This window comes from Salminus brasiliensis, chromosome 8 (genome assembly GCF_030463535.1).
Source record: "Salminus brasiliensis chromosome 8, fSalBra1.hap2, whole genome shotgun sequence".
Lineage (NCBI taxonomy): Eukaryota > Metazoa > Chordata > Actinopteri > Characiformes > Bryconidae > Salminus > Salminus brasiliensis.
In genome coordinates this window covers 14807720-14825464 of record NC_132885.1, presented here as the reverse complement: position 1 = coordinate 14825464, position 17745 = coordinate 14807720, and the positions used below count along the sequence as shown (strand labels likewise).

Genomic DNA, 17745 nt, shown 5'->3' with positions numbered 1-17745 from the left:
TTTAGGGCCTTGCTCAAGAGCTCAAAAGAGGCAGCTTGTCACTCAGTCCAGCAGCAAATTATGCAGACTTCCAGGTGTTGACATATCTGAAACATTGCTAATTCCGAGTCCAACCTTATCCCACTTGCATGTAATAACTCCATAACTCCAGTTGTCTTAACTCCTGTTTAACATGTTTCATGTCGTGACGTTTTTTGGCAGAACAGTGTTTTTTTGCCAACAGCAATGCAGGTGGCTTATTAGCTTACGCCATGTTGTTTTAGCTGAACAGACAGAGATGGGGGTGGAGTAATGAGGCGCTGAAAAGTGTCTCATACACACTGACAGGAGGTCAGTGTAAACACAGACAAGGAGCCAGGCCGGGGACTGTTCTACAAACAGGTTTTTTCAGGCATCTAATACACATGTGCTGATGCCATTGCTATGAGAATATTTTTTTAATGTTCTTCTAATTTTACAATTTTAAATGAGTAAGAAAAGGGAGAGAATAAAAAATATATATATCAACTAATGCTCCTTTTAAATTACCACTGCCAGCTGTAACTTACCATTTCAGAAGGGCGAGATCTGAGAATTCTGAGAAACTTTTGCCTGGATTCCTTGGACTGCATACACACATCAGCTTTCAGTAATGCAGATACACTAAGAATACACACGGGCGCGTGCACAAACCTGTGTGCTTTAAACAGTTCTTGATAAGAGAGGGTCTGGCACAGCGTGAAAGAAGGAAAACATCCGTGCACCGTTTCCTTCACTCTGTCATTAGCAGTCATGGTTTACACCACTCAGCCCAAAGCTCTCCATGCTCTTGCAGCGCTTTCTGTGCCTTGCAATCTCGACCCATGTGGAGTACAGTTGTGCTTTCCATCATGTTTACTCTCTTTCTGTCATTGGCAGAGAATGTGTTTGTACAGTGAACAAAGTCCTGAGACCCATTTGTAAAACTTGCCCTCTAATTTACACACCTTTCAGACAAACCCGGAGCTTAAAATTACTGAATGGAGTCCAACAGAGGACCAAAAGCAGCTCGTAGAAAAGGGAAACAGTTCATTAAGTCCACGCAGGCCGGGTTGGAATTGTCTGGACGATGGGGGAAAAAACCCTTAGGAGAAAAGTCAAAGGAAAAGATCTCCACTTCCTAACGAGCTGCGCCCGGAACAAAAGCCGGGCCTAAACTGGCCCGTGTCGCCCCAAACAGCACAGCTCTAATTGGAAAGGAAAAGAGTTCAAAGGGCATGTCCAGCAGTTTGTCCACGCCTATAGAGCTCCACAGAGCCCAACACGGCTTTCGTAGGGCCGCTGATGGGGTTGTTACCATGACTACCTCCAATTATTTACTTCCTTTGCTTTAGTGGAGCAATGTAAAAGTGCTGGAAGTGCGCAGTGGTTGCTCACTTTTACACACTACAGAGGAGAGTCCCTCTACAACACGTTAGGCAGACACACACAAACGCACACACAGAAAAACATACACAGAAAGACAATTACTGCATACAGACACAGGTTTTTTTAAACAATGTCTGGATATGATAAATACAAATAAAATGAAAACAAAAGTAGTAGTAGTAGTAGTAGTTTCCAAAGCTCTCCTCCTGAGAAACTAGCATTGTATGCTCTCTAGTATGTTTACGTGCATCTGCTCTAATGTGATCTGGAGTTTTTACAGCAAAATAACTCATTACTCTCATCACTGTTTTTCAATTAAGAATTACATTAAAGTTCTTTGATGCCCAAAACCTCCGCACAGTCCTGTATATTATCGTTGTTCATCTACTGTGGCATTGGCCAAGGGGTGGGATACATTGGTCAGCAAGTGAACAGTCTTGTGGGTTCTTGAGGGTGTTAAAGAACATCTTCAAAAATGAGCTCAGAATTGATATGATTCATGAAGGCACCAACACAATTTAAAGGATCTGCTGCTAATGGTGCCAGAGACCACTGGGCACTTTCAGAGGTCTTGTGGAGTCCATGCCTTGAATGGTCAGCTCTATTGTATATTGTCTATCTGTTGGTCCTGACATTGTGGGTTAGTAATTAACATAGAATAAAAATGTGCCTAATAAATAAAATTATCCTACAGGAAAACCTGTACAGCTGTAAATCCCCCCGCCCCCCACACACACACACACACACACACACACACACACACACACACACACACACACACACACACACACACACACACACACACACACACACACACACATACATACATACATACACACACTCATAATCCCTTTTATTATCTCTCTGTCCTGCCCTCTCCCTTTTTCTCCCTCCCTCTCCCTCACTCTCTGTGTTTCAATCTCTCTCTCCCACTCTTTCTACTTCCCCCTTTCTCTCTGATCCCTTTCATACTCAGGCCACCATGGCATCTCTTTAGGAATGAATAGAGAGTTCCGATTGGGGAGGGTTGTGGTGAAGGCTGCTAAGAAGTCGCCCCAGTGAAAAGACTGACTTTTTCTCTCTCTGTTTCTCTGTACCAGTTTGATTAACTGCTCTTTCCATAATAAAAAGTGTAATTAGTCTGGTTTAACTGGATGCAGTGCAGCAGATGTTCAATAACAATCACTGCCCTACGAGCATTTTGATGCATTTTGTCTGCAACATATTGTTCATATTGTGTGTGTGTGTGTGTGTGTGTGTGTGTGTGTGTGTGTGTGTGTGTGTGTGTGTGTGTCTAAGTAAGTATGCAGGAGATAACAATGCAAGTTGTATGTTCATGACAGTGCTGGGTACATCTGAAACATGCTGGGCTTTGTGGTAAGTGAAGAGTCTTGTCACAGGAACACAGAGGCTCCAGTGTGCGTGCATGTGTCTGTGTGTAAGAGTGGAGTATAAGAGAATAAGAAGGAGAGAAAGAGTGAGACTGAGAGAGGGAGAGACACCATGTCCCCAGGGAGGATTCCCACTGGATAACGTCACCCCGCTGTCATCACAGTATCTTTGTACACTCTCCCTCGCTCTCCACTACCAGACACTCTCACATGCACACACGCATGTAAACACCCTTCACAGGCATGGACACGGATGCATAAAATAATCCCACTTCAACACCGCATATACACCTCAGCTTAGCCTCAGTAACCAAAGGACATTTTTTTTATCATTTTCCTGCATTTATGGTAAAAAGAACAGTTTTATTTTAAGAAACAGTAAAATGTCCTTGTTTCTACACATCGGGCCTCATCACAAAGACGCAACGTCCTCACAAAGGGCAAACACAAATGAACACACAGACTACAGACAACTGGCAGGCTGAAGGGCGCACAAGGCCACAACATTTTTAAGGATGGCTTTCTCTATACAATAGGCCTCATTCACCAACCTTAAGAAGAAAAAAATCTCTTCTACAACCCACTTATGCAGTCTTCACAAAGATTCTGATATTCACCAATGCTTTCTTATTTACAAACAAGGACAATGACAATGAAATCCATCATTTTAAAAGCATAGCTGCAAAAAAATCTGCAGTTTAGAAACATGTCATGGATCTGATGTAGACTAAGGTTAGACTAAGGTATTTTTTTCAAGAGCAAATTTAAGAAACGTCTTAGGAAGATACTGGTGAATGAGGCTCATTGTTATTTACTTCCCTGTATCTCAACTTTAGATAGCATTAATCAGGACAGATAGTGGGGTGGTGAGCTCCTCCAAAATGGTCCAGCCTTTAAGGTCCTATCTACAGTAATATAGAAAATATTACAGTATTCAAATTCAACTTTTTATTTGTCACATACATAGTCATACACAGTATAACTTGCAGTGAAATGCTTTTTAGACAGTCTGCCCACATCAAAGCTATGTATAAGATACTGTCTCTGTAGATACTGGTTACTCCTAGTGTTACTTGCCCAGAGGGTCCCCCTTGCAGTGAATCAGTCCAAGGGCTTTGTTTAAAATGAGCTAAGCAAATTAGCCATGAAAGGAAATAAATGCTATCCGACTGAACACTTGCTATATTATGTCACATGGACTGCAGTTGACAGACTAACACAAGCTACCCAGCTTTAGCATCAGGTTCCCAATGTCCGTAGTAGCCCTACGCTACCAGCAATTAACAAGAACAAACAAAATTATTATTATTATTTTTTAAATAACTAGGGTCAAGCGACATGCACACATGTCTATCACAGGGCCTAAACACAAAGCATCTGACAGCAGATGAGGAAGAGAGACTAGTGACATCCTGCTGAGCATGGAGGGACAGAAGGAGGAAGGAACTAGAAGAGAGAAAATGAGAGAATATGAGGTGTGCCCTTACCTTTGCCATCTGTGCCTGCACACCGTTGGTTTTTAGAGCGTTGACTGCTTTCTGTGCAGCAGCAGGGCTGTCAAAGTCCACAAAGCCATAACCTGAGAACACACAACACAATCTTTCACGTACCATGACATGCATCATTCCTCTCTGTTGCTGGATTTGACAGCTTGTGGTCATCTTAAGAATATACACTTTCTATCTGTCAGAATGACAAGGCTGCAGTACAGTCAGAACACAGAAATTTCTACAGCAGAATTCTGAAACGTCCGCCATTAGAAACAAGTGCAGCAGGTGAGCAACGGGGTTCGATCCCTAGTAATGGCACAACCAAGATTCCCCAGAGAGAACAATTAGCCTCAGTGCTCTCCTATTCCCAATCACTCGGTGTAACAGAACTGGTGATTAGCATTCTCCTCCGAATGTGTTCAGATGTCCATTAATGTTGAACTAGTAACCCGGTTTCTGAACACACAATAGCACAGAGTCTGCTGTTTTGAGAGTTTCAACTGACCCCCTTTTTAGCGCCGGCCGGGATGCTTTTAACCTTCTCTAGCTTCTTGACCCCAGAGCAGTGTTCAGTTCTTTAAACCAGGATATGCTTCTTTCCTATCTCTCTTCTACTGGTATTGCAGTAACAACTCAAGAATGGGTCACACCTTACTAACCGAATAATCCTGGGTGCTCCCATCTGGGTTTACAGAACCTAGAGTTAGTTGGCAAGTAAAACTTTTCCAGGAAAAAAAATGCAAAATGTTCTGTTCTGCACAATATTTTTTTTGTTTTATATATATATATATATATATATATATATATATACATATATATATATATATATATATATATATATATATATATATATATAAACTCTTATTATATATAACTCTTTAAAAAACAAACAAACAAAAAACCTAAGAAATAGGACGAAGAGGTGTTTTGCACATCTGACTTCAGTTGATGTACACAAATGGTTAAATGTGTAAAATGGTTAAACAAGGTGATCACTACAACAGGGCTGCTAAATTTAACCCTGCATATGTTGATGTAAAAGTTGAGTGTGTGCGCAACAAAGGGTGTGTATGTAGGTGTGAGGGCAATCTGTGGGTGTGACTAGGTCTACCCTTGAACACATGGGTTTAATGGCTGTGTGTAGAGGCTGCACAGTCAATTAGTTTATAAAAAATGATTGACTACTAAAGGCTTTTATATACAATAAAATGTATGTATGCATATACATATATACACATATATACATACATACACACACACACACACACACACACACACACACACACACACACACACACTTTATTGAATATAACTGTACATATACAATATGCATAATATAATCAATTCCAACATTACAAAAGTCAATGCAGTTGTCAATCTGTCACCTTCAGATCGTTGCATCAGTGCACTTTCACACCTCTAATCAGTCCTGATCTACAGTGGGTCCACTGCTCAGTTACTTCTGTAAGTGTCTGACTGCTTCAGGGGCTGCAGGGCCTTGTTGGTGCTGCTATTGCAGCTATATTTAACCAGCAAACACGTCCGACCACAAATACTGCCAGATCACTCTCCACCACTCTCCCAGCACAGCAGCCTGCCTGAGCACTGACGCCGAGCCGTGACGTACAGGGCTCAAACGCAGCCTGTTGTGCAGGTACTAAAGAATTACAAACCTGCGGCGCCAAGAGCTCTCAAATCAACCATGGAGTTATGACAACTAGAGAGCACTGGATGTTTCTATGGTAGTTATTCAGACATTATCCAGCCTGTCAACGACTCACTGCTTTGAAAAGGAAAGTGAAAGAAGAGGCGTCTGGAGCTTCAGTGGGCTTTTAGGGTGCGTCACATTGTACATGCTGAATTCTGCGGGGCTCATGAGATCCGTTCAGTTTCTATTTAAAATGCTTTTAAACTACGAAGAGTTACACAGCTAACTGAGATGTAAGCCCTTGGTTGGCAGCAACCCCTGAGCACACAGAGTCAACCTAGGGATAGGATTACAGTCCATGCACACCACACACACACACACACCCACACCCCTGTCAGTATTCTCCGACAGGCTGAGATTACCCAGCGTATAAATAATCCACAGCACTGTGACTGCATGCTGAGGTCCAGGGCGGCCAGGTCCCTGAGGTGCCAGACCCAGGAACAGAGCCAGAACCTGGAGCATGCCACCTTCTCTCCCTTTCTCTCCTTCTCTGTCTCTCTATATCTCTCTCTCTTGCATCACCTCCAACCTGGAAGCACACCAAGGGCCTGACCCAAGCAGCATAGCCAGAGCAGAAATAACAGCAGGGACGCCTCCTCCTCCCTCCCTGCCCAAAGGCCAGGCTATCTGTTTCCTGATCCACCCAAGACCCACACAGCAGCACAATGACTCTCAGGCACAATAACACACACAGGTCGGCTGTGCACTTCAAACAGAAAAGGCGTCTCTTCTGCAAGAAAGACGCAGTGTTTTGAGATTTTTTGAGTGTTTCCAGGGTGCAGTATACACAGGCTGACCAAACCACTCCTTAACACCATGTTTTGTGTTCTGAGACCATCTTCAGATATGCCATAGTTGCTGGCAGCACAGCAGAGCATGGCTCATTTTTTTTCTTTTTACATTAAACCAAAAATGGAAATGCAAAATACAAATATTTGGATATAACCCAGTCTTGTCAAATGACACAGTGTTGATTTTTACATAGAAATAAGTGAATAAACCCTCTAAAAACTTTAAAGCTGCTTCAAGATAACATTCGTTGTGAAAAGCGCTATATAAATAAAATCGAATTTAACTGAATTATGATTATACAGATTTAATGCTTTATAAATAAATGTATTTGTATTGCAATATTAAAGTAATCTACAACACGTGAACTTATTTACTGATTTACTTATATTAAATACATTTAATTTGAATGAGGCTGCCCAAACTTTGGCATGGGACTGGCATGAGAGCTGTATAACATTACCAGTCCATCCTCAGACCATCCTCATCCCAACACCTACGAGGGTTCTTTAATAAAGCTTACGGTTCTATGTAGACAACGTAAAGTACCATTTTAATTCATTAAGGGTTGTTTGCCTGCTTGAATGTTTCTTCATATGCAATAAAAACATTGTGTGTCTACAGTTCTATGAGGTTCTTAAAAATGGTTCTATATACACTATATGGACAATAGGGACACAATTCATCCCTTCCCCCAATCAAGGGTATTAAAAAAAAAAATTAAAAGGGTTTATCCTGACACAATAAGTGCAACTGCGAGAGTACATATATCTGCATATTCTACCTGTCTATACAGTCAAGGGAAGTCTTTCTACTATATCGTGGAGCATTGCTGTGAGGATTTGATTGCATTCAGCAACAAAAGCATTAGCAAGGTCAAGATGTTGGATGATCACCACCCTCCCTCACCCCTCAACTCCTTAACTTATCCCAAAAGTACTGGATGGAGGACCATCATTCCAGAGAACACTATTCCACTGCTCCACAGATCAATTCTGGGGGGCTTTATACCCCTGTAGCCCATACCCATCTGTTGGAGAGAGTCCTATTCTATTGGCAATACTTCTATACAGAGACTAGACAAGCTGAACTGCACTATGAGTGCAACTTAATGTGGTTGAATGCATTCATTACGAGGAGTGTCCACAAACATTAGGACATGCAGCGTAGCATGAAGGATTGCAGTCCCACACTCTCACTTTTACTATACATAACACTTTTTGTCAAGAATACACACACACACACACACACACACACACACACACACACACAAATATAGACATACATGTGCATGCACGCACACACAGTGTTGTACAAACATACAGTCGTAAAACTATACACACTCTCACAGACGTATATACATACAGCTGCCAAGAGGGCATGAGTCAGAGCAGGAAAGTGGAATTTGTATTACTCATGGAAACCGGCGCTGGCAAAGAGTCCAGCACACAGCGCTGTCTGATTGAACTAAGCAAAATCAAACATCAGAGACACACTCGCGGCTCTTACTGAAGCACTAACCTTTGAAATACTACGTTAAAGCTGCACTGGAGGACACAGTACATATACCATAGATTATAGCAGGAGTTGGGTATCGTTCCTAAAAGTTAGATATTGGTACTAGTTTTAATGCCTTGACTTGATACTTCATTCTGCTCAAGTATAAACCAAAGTGTGAGTGTGGCTTAAAACCACAAAGGTGAATGAGGTGCAGCAAGTGGGTATATTTACTGACAGCAGCAGACTGTAGACTGATCAAGGCGTTAAAGCAACATTATGTAACTTTTTCACCCTAAAGTTCACCTTAACAGCTTCAAAATCATGACTTGTAACAGAGGGAATGGCATCTCTCTATTGCCATTGTGTCATTGCCACTGCAGGCCAGAACGCAGCTACTACACAATGAACTTTGGTGGAGCTGCGCGAGAACTGGTTAACACTTATATTTCTGTACAATCATGTAGTATTACTCTACCTGTCAGTCAACATGCTTCTTTCACTTTCACTGCTGGTCTTGTAAAATAAACACATTTCTGCTGCTAATGCTGCTTAAATCGCATTCATAGAGAATGTCATTCGGATAGCCGTTCAGCAGTCTAGATTTTCAAAACAGGCATGCTTATTGGCTCACTGACAAGGACTGAAGACTACATAAAAAAGGGAGTATCTGGAATAAGAAAATATTTCATTGGTATCATAAAAAGGTGCTGTATGAAAATGTCTATGCAAAGCTCTACTTACACACCTGTATGGCTGCTCTTCTGTAAAGTTGCAGGTTGTAAAAAACACAACACACATTTTTGAACGCTGCCCTGGAAGAGATCACTCTAAATGTATGGTCTGCATTTGGGATGTGAATAACTAAGCACAGAAGAGAATTATTCTTTTTTTTGAAGTTACTTAAGCCTGAAAAGGTTCTTCACACTCATTTTTCAAAAACATGGTTCTTTATGGAACCAGAAGTGGTTCTTCTAGGGCTTTGCTTCAAGAACATATAGTACTGAGAACAAAAAAAAAAAATTTGACTCTAAAACTTTATAAAGCCAAGAGCATATAGATCCATTTAGTACTCCATGGTTGTTAAAATACCATAGAGATTAGGTTTTCCCCATCTTAGAGAACAACCAGAGAACAGCTGTTGTGGTTCTATATACCACCGTCATGGTCATGCAAGAAAAAAAAGGACCAATAGAAATGCTCCAAATTATTTGGAATAAAACCTTTTTTCCATTGAAAGCTAAAAAGTTTTTTTCCCTTCTCCTGTAAAGTCCTGTAAACCATTTTGGAGATGCAGGACAGCAATGGTTTACAACCACTGCCTTTACTAAAAGAACAGTGTAGCTTTGTGTACCTTTGCTAGAGCAGTATACTGTACCTAAGATCGTACTGAACATTAGTGCTTTGTACTTTCACACACAATCAACACAAACAGGTAATGTTAGGCTAGTATTCAGAGAAAAAGGGTGGAAAAGAAAATGCACAGAATGTGTGGTGGTGTTGGCTGACGGCACAGGATACACACCTTTGCATTTGTTCGTAGTCTTATCCAGGATGGCCTTCGTTGATACAATTTTGCCATAACTGTGAAAAGAACAAAGAGAGCAGTATTGGTGGATGGATTAAAACAGCAGACAGCTGGAGTCTGTCTTACAACACTCCCCCACCCACCTCTACACACACATGCGCGTACGCACACACACATACAGAAATAACACAGCTTGCCCGACTTTATGACATCATCTCCCAAGCATGAGAGACAGGAAGTTGCTTTTAGACTGTAGCGTTCCCGAAAGCAGCACTTTCTTCTTTAAACGTGAACACACATCACAGCCACAAGAACAGAAGAGCCTTTGCTGGAGACAGCGGCCTGACCTTCACAAACAACAGATGCAGGCAAGAGTAACGTGAAATGAAAATAAATGTAACTGTAGAACTTTTCATTATACTAAAGCAGGGAGAAAAAAAGGCAAGACGCATTTGCTTTTGTTACATGGACTCTAAAATAATCTAATCTGAAACCACATTCGCTAGCTAATGCTGCATTTATGAGAGCAGCATAACAGCAAGGCACTCGAGTCGGCTCAGGAAACAGGAAGCACATCAGAGCAATGTCACTAAAGCTGTCCAGTATGACAAATGAACTCGACATTGAACCCAAAACACTGACAGCCAATGGTGAGCGGTTCCCAGAACGCACCAGGTGGCCACACACAGAGCGAAAACAAAATGTCAGCCGGGGAAACAAAACAATCAGGGTAAACACTCCCAGATGGAGGCCACCTTGGCCAAGGTGTGCGAGCGTTTGATCTTCCAAAGTGATTACCCTACTGCAATAGGAGCCCTAGAGGCCATAGGTAAAAGCAATTTCAGTAAAGCTCATTTTGCTTAGTCTTGCTCGGTGTTCAGCTCCAAGCATGCATGGTGAACAAAAATGAAACCGAGCACTGACAGGTTCCATATGCAGCGTGTTGGTCAAAAGAAGCCCTTTTGTAATAACAGTTCAATTGCACAGACAATTGGCTATAGGTCAGGGCTGTCCAAAGCATGGCCCAAGGGCCAACACTGAGGAGGATATTTGATTTAACCAGCCAGAAAGGTAACTTTAATCCAACAACTTTTTTATTATTATTTTAGTAACCAAATCTACTGAAATAATTATAATGGGTTCTTAAACATTTTCATGATAAAACCCACCTACGTACACTTACTTATTAAAACTCCAGGAGGTTTTAAAATTATACTAGCATGGGTATCCCTAGGATTGACTAACAGCTTAGAGGCTAATCTTACTTATAAAGTAACATTTTGCTATCCAGTGGGAAAGTGGTAACAATTTTTTTATTTATTCATTTACATACTCTTTCATTTATTGACTTATTACATTTTTCTAGTTCGTCACTATTTTTTAGATTTAAAAATGCAGTTTTTTTTTATGCTGTTGAAGGTATCTTTATTTTTCTGGTTATATTAAGCACTTCCACTGTGTATGTAAGGTGCTATACAAATAAACTTTCAAAACTTGCCAATATACTGTTCTTCAATATATTGTTTCTTTTTTGCAGCTTTAATCTGCAGTGGGAACACATTATTTTGGGTCAGTATTATTAGGACGCATTTAGATCTTATGTGGTCAACTACAGGGCTGGGTTTCCCTCTTAGAACAACTTAAAGATTGTTGTTAGACTAAGGAACAAGCATCACAGAAATCTTATCTTAATACAAACTACAAAGCTGTTGGAAAACTGAGCTGGGCTCAGCAGGCTGCTCTGTAGTTGATCTCCCTTACTAAAATATAAAATATGTGTTGTATATATTTGTATATACATTTGCATGGGTATTGTTTAAGTTAATGCCCTCGACCCAGCACAAACATTGCACTTTGGCCTCCTAAGAAAAAAAACAAATCTCAGATACAGGTGAACACAGCACATCAAAGAGAACAGAGCAAAATATGATGTGCTGTGGAATCACAGAAAGGGCAGAATAGTTGAAAGAGAGATGGAACTGATTCTTGAGGAAGTCGAGGTAGGCCACAGCAGGGTACACGTGAAAAGAAATTTGACCTCTGACCTCTCCTTGGGACATGGACCAGTCTTTCTTTAAAAGAAGACCATTGACTAACAGAGCCATTTCCATTGTACCTGCACTGCAGGCAAAAACGGGGAGCATTAATCCCATTCAATTAATATCCAAACACCAAAACCATTATGAGATTTGAAATCCAATTATAGAGGATGACCCTTAAAGCCTGTGTGCCAGTGTGGTCTCCCTCAGCTGCCGTGACCTTCTGCTTTTCTCTGCTTGCTCCAGGGTTAGGAGCGTAAGGGGGTTTCCACTAACTCGCCCCAAATGAATCATTAAAGGAAGCTCAGTATGAAACCAACAGCCCCCTGAAAAAGAAAAACGCCATCTCTTGCCCAGTTTTGAGCGCCAGTGCTGCAAATAGATAGTGGGAAGGGTTAGGAGTTAAGGGTTAGTAAGAAAGGCAAATGGATTACCCTGCTGTGATCTAGGCCACTGCGAGTTGATTGAGGACACAGTGCCATTATGAAAGGTTGATGAATGTCATTCATAAATCTCGCCAAAGGCCTGTGACAGGAGTGCAGTGGTCCTTCCTGACTCTTAAATGGGTTTTACAAGCTTCCTGCCCTGCTTTACAGGGGACAAGGGGGCCAGCGGAGAAAAAGCTCTCCCTTCTCTACATTAGCTTCCATTGAAAATCCATTAGAATTGGATTGCATAGGGTAGCGATAGAGATAGGGTGTCGTCCCTGCCAGAGATGCAGCAAGGAGAACAATGCAGTTGCCGTCTCACCTGCTGTTCCTGCCCTGCCTTCATCCTATTACTCAGCCTGATCGCGGCTCCTGTTACTATTCACCAGTGCACTTTATTGATTTCTATAGACACCGTTCAGGGTCATACTACTACTCACTAAAGCACACACAGCATAGAGCGGTCCTCTGATCTGCAGCCAATGGCAAACGTTCTGTTCATGGCCATGGATTGTGCAAATGTTCCACTAGGCTGTGTAATGTTTCTTAGAAAACAGTAACATCACACCTGAATGAGGCACATAAACGCTCTCAAAATAGTAATAATAATAATAATAATAATACTACAATTGTCATTTTAAAAGTTGCATACATCTGCACAAAATCCAAACGCTGACCTGCATGCTTCCCTACTTTCTGAACACCGCATTTATTCATGCCTTTGACTCATTGGAGTTGCCTGCTTTCAATTCTGGCAATGACACGAGCGAATACATACAACAAATGAAGGCACAGTAAACTTGCAATGCAATCGTTTTCTATAAACCATTCAATAATACTCAGGGAGTTCAGATAAACACCGGTCTACTACGCCTGTACATTTGATGAACTGTCCTTATTACCATAGAACTGCCATTTACACACAAATGTATCATATTTTATTCATCATACATTTAATCCATTTCTGCATCTCCTCTGTGCTTATGCAACTCTGGGCATGTTGCATAAGCACAGCGGCACAACTGTGCATATGTGTAGAGGTGAAAGGATCACCTCAGTGTAGCATACAGATGCCGCTTTTATCTTTGGTTTAAAAAAACACAACAACAACAACAACAACAACAACATCACCATCATATATGGTTTGCAGAGCCAAATATAACACATGATGTCAGCCAATTCTCCAATGGTTCCCAAAGCTGTTTATGACTAATAAACAATATCCATCTAGTGTATCCATCCTTCCACACACACACACTTTCATGCAGTTTTACAGATATGATTCAGAATTTATAGAAAATAAACAAAAAGGGAAATGTAGATTGAAGGCAAAACACAGACAACAGACTGGCGCAGCAATCATTTAGCATAAGAAGGAGCTATGGAGTTCAGCAATGACGTTATGTCAGCAGATTTGTTTATAATCTGTAAGGTGTTATTAGGTGCTATGATATTTTAATATATACAATGTTAAAAGTTTTAAAGTAGGTTAATGTTACTGTAGGTTAATAATGGCTTATAAGCACTTTTGTCTGCCATTGTTTCTGGGTTAGTAAAGCAAAATGCACCAGGTCACAAAAGATTTCAGGGCAAGTTCCGCCAAAGTGCTGCCGAAGACGATGCTTGTGTTCACTTGATCCGTCGCCCCTCTGAGGGCTCATCTAATCAACATCACTTGAGTGAATAAGGTAATACAATGGCCCTTAAAATGACATTGGGGATTCCCCGGAAAGCCACGTGGATGAAGGTATATGACCAGTACTGAAACAGGCAGACAGTACAGTTCCTGGGAAATTACAGGGGTGGTTCATGTGTAAACAGAATCTGATACATTTCCAGGAATGGTAAGTGGAGAGTATTTGGAATGATTCTAGAGATAATATACTGCTTCTTCAAAAAAGCTGGGATGCTGCATTATATGGATGCTACTACTAAATGTGACACATTCGTTGGATGGAACTGTAAGGCAAGTCAAGTTTTCAGTTTCTGCAAGAGAAGAACATTGGAGGAGTATGCTTTTATATTATTTAGAAAAAAAGACCTGTTGATCATTCATACAGATGACATCACATCCTGTGAAACTGGAATTTTGCCAAAAGTGTAGGCATGCCTCCCGATTAAATATTGTTTATGAGTTGATGTGAATGTGAAGGACACAAAGCCCAAAACATCAGCGGCAAATGTATGCAAGTAGGTACTTGATTGTATAAAAGGCTATAAGCTCTTTGTGAATGACAGTAGATAAGTTTCTTTTTATATGACTAAAATAGCTATGGCTGGCAGTCCTGACTCCAAATTACTTTAGAACGTATCTAAAAAAAAAAATGTGAATACTTTCAGACTCTCAACAAAGTCATGAAACTACTTCACCTGACTCTTTCTTTAAAAATAAAGTGGCTACAAAAGGCTCTCTAAGCAATGCCATAGAGGTAGGGGTGGACAATATGATGATATTTTTATTACATCATCAATATAATCCGTATTTCAGGAACTATGACCAACTGCATGTTTCATTACAGAGTGTGTAATTATGCCTGCTTAACTGGAAAAGTATGAATAAAATATAAAAATAGAGTGATTTAACATTTTACCATTTTGCCCAGACCTACATAGAAGAACCACTTTGTTTCATAAAGAATCATTTTTGTCATCGAGATATGAAAGTATGAAGAACCTTTTAAAGGCTTAACCTGATGGAAAGGTTATTTATCAATTTAAAAGGTTCTCCACACCTTTTGTAGCACCTGTACTTGGCCTCTTTACTTGCATGGCCTCTTTTCTGCCCTGGAAAAGTCGCACAGGGTAAGTTAAGAGGTTAAAGGGGGAAATCGCTTTAGCTATTAGGATGAGATTAAGCTAAATGCAGCTAATGGTCTGGAGATCACACCCCTGGCCCTCACCTCACACTAATCCACAACCTTAAACGGCCAGCGCTAAGTGCTCACAAAAGCACTGTAGTCACTTTGCTGTGGTGGCATTCTATTCTGAGCTGGTGATTAAAGTCTCTACCTATCAAACAGACTGCTTCATCTGAACTCAATACTGCATCTCAAGTTATTGACCAATTCTTCAAATACACAGCATTGCACTGGCTTGTGAACCATAACTGAAACATTTGGCTATGTAATTAGACTCCAGTAAGAGAGACACTTGACTTTCTCAATGATGTGGAAATGATGTTGAAACAGAAATTGCTACAGTTTGTCTTCTCTGCCATAAAGAGCGGCTCCCCTCCTTAGCAAACACGGCAGGGAAGCTATAGAGGAGGAAGAAAGAGATTGAATGTGCTGCAAAGTCAACATCTTATAGTCTGTCGGTGCAAGTGTGTACACGCGTGTGTATGTGGAGGGGGTGGATGGTTGACAGGAGGTTTGGAAGGGGGAAAATGAGATTTTCAAAGTCACCTCACTGGCCTTTGGAGTCTCCACAGTCTCCATAATCAGAGATACAATAACAATGAGAGCTGGGCCTGTATTCATAAAGCTTCTCAGAGTAGGAGTGCTGATCTAGGATTTGATCCTGTCAGTAAGGTCATCACAAATGGGAGAGGAATCTGATTTTAGATCAGCTCTCCCACGCACCGGAGCTTTTTGCATATGAACAGAAGGCTTTATTGTAAAAAGCCTTTATGAAGTTGGTGGTTCTTTGCAAACATGTACTGTAAGATATTTCAGATTTATTTGCCCTTGCAAATGTCATTTTTCATGTCGGACTGAAGCGCAATGCTTGCATCAGATCCCATCTATCTCTTTTCTCTCTCACTGACATGACCGTCAATGGCCTATTAGTCCCTCCTTCAAAACTCCGCTCTGCCGCACAGTCGAGTGGATTCGGTCCCGTCTCTTAAAATCATTTCAAACCACCCCAACAGTCTGAGAGTCATTATAACTAATCATTTATTCACCACATTACTCCCGGTTAAGAGCTCTAAAAGGGAGAGATGTGCCTGCAGACAGAAAATCTTCATTTCAGCTACTGAGGAAAGATGACTGGGTTTACTGACGTTCGGCCATAATGCAGAGAATATTATTGGTCATTGATGGATGATGTAAAACCACAGTTAATTTTGGGTTAAGTGCCATTTTGGATGTATTTTGTGGTGAAGGCTGATCTGTTGTCAATGTGGTGCATTTACCTTTCGTTCACTTCCTTTTGTGTGTGAACGTTACATAATTGTGTTGTGTGCTGTGCTGGTTCTTCTAATGTAGCAAATGTTAGCGTTCTATTCATGTGTTGTTTTGGATTAGTCACAACAGTAAATAGACAACCACGCATCATCATGCGATCCACTTTCTGCTTCACTTCAGATCGATCAGACATTGGTTTGTTTCATGATGACGAACACATGCTCTTGGTTACGGTTTCTAATTTACTTTACCAAGCTTTAGGACTGGATCATCATGAGAGCCAAAATTTGAAATATGCACTATAATTTCCCCAAATGTTTGTGGACACCCCTTCTAATGAATGTACTCAGCTACTTCAAGTTACACCCACTGCTGACAGAGATGTGCAAACATGACACATCTAAGGCCCCCCCATCATTGAGCTGTGGAAATGTGTCCTCTGAGTTATGGTGCTCCATTCAGTACTTGAGCTGGGGGAGTTAAGGGGGATGATGTTGGGTAGAACGTCTTCCCTGGACAGTTGAGACAGTTACTCCAACAAAAGCAGGATATACCATTTTAAATACCCTTGGTTTCTAAATAAACAATATGACCAGGTGTCCCAATACTTTTGTCCATATAGTGTATTTATAAAATCTTGCTTTTATAAGAACAAAACTGAATGGAAGTAACGTCTGCTACGCTAATCACACATTTTCTTGATTACAGCCAGCTTTACTGTACTGTTAGGACTGCGTTGTCAGTTATTCAGTCAAAATGTAAACAAATCTTGCACCCATGAAACACCTGGGGGCTTCAGGGGATTTAGAGTTTCATAACAGTTCACAGGTACAAGAACTTTTACTGTAAGCGAGAGGTAATATTTAAGTACAAGGTTGGATGCAGCAATGTAGGTTCAGTAATTTGCAGTCAGGGAGTTTAGATCAATGTTGTTAATAGGTGACGGTCATACCATTGCTTTGCATTTGCTTCACCAGTTTTATTACTTTTAATGCTACAAAATATTAGAAAAAAGTCAGTTTCTACCGCTATCTCTGCACCGCTCACTGTAACAATACCTCCAAAATGGCGCTTTAGTAAAGTCAAAGACAATAAAGCCACAAGACTAACCAAAACCGAATGCTACTGCTCAGTTACTTAATAGATGCATCTCAAATATATGAAATATAAAAATATATTCCACTTCTTTGAAAACCTGCAGTCACACTGAATATGTAAGAGCAGTCATCACTGAATGCTCACTTCACTGCAAGGCTTACACATTGGGCTTAAAACACTGAATATGCCATTATTTCACAATAAAGGCCTCTCCATGTCATAAACAGTAAGTCCCCTGAGCACACCAATAATAATTTTACG

General features: G+C 40.8%; 1 protein-coding gene across 1 annotated transcript in view; it reads right to left on the bottom strand.

The window, feature by feature from the left end:
- rbms1b (RNA binding motif, single stranded interacting protein 1b) overlaps positions 1-17745 on the bottom strand; it is a 60949-nt gene that overhangs the window by 19776 nt on the left and 23428 nt on the right. Inside the window, exons 3-5 of the mRNA XM_072686389.1 lie at positions 9790-9848; positions 4265-4356; positions 996-1102 (exon numbers count right to left, since the gene is read on the bottom strand). Coding sequence (XP_072542490.1) covers positions 996-1102; positions 4265-4356; positions 9790-9848 — 258 coding nt within the window. The remainder of the gene's footprint in view (positions 1-995; positions 1103-4264; positions 4357-9789; positions 9849-17745) is intronic.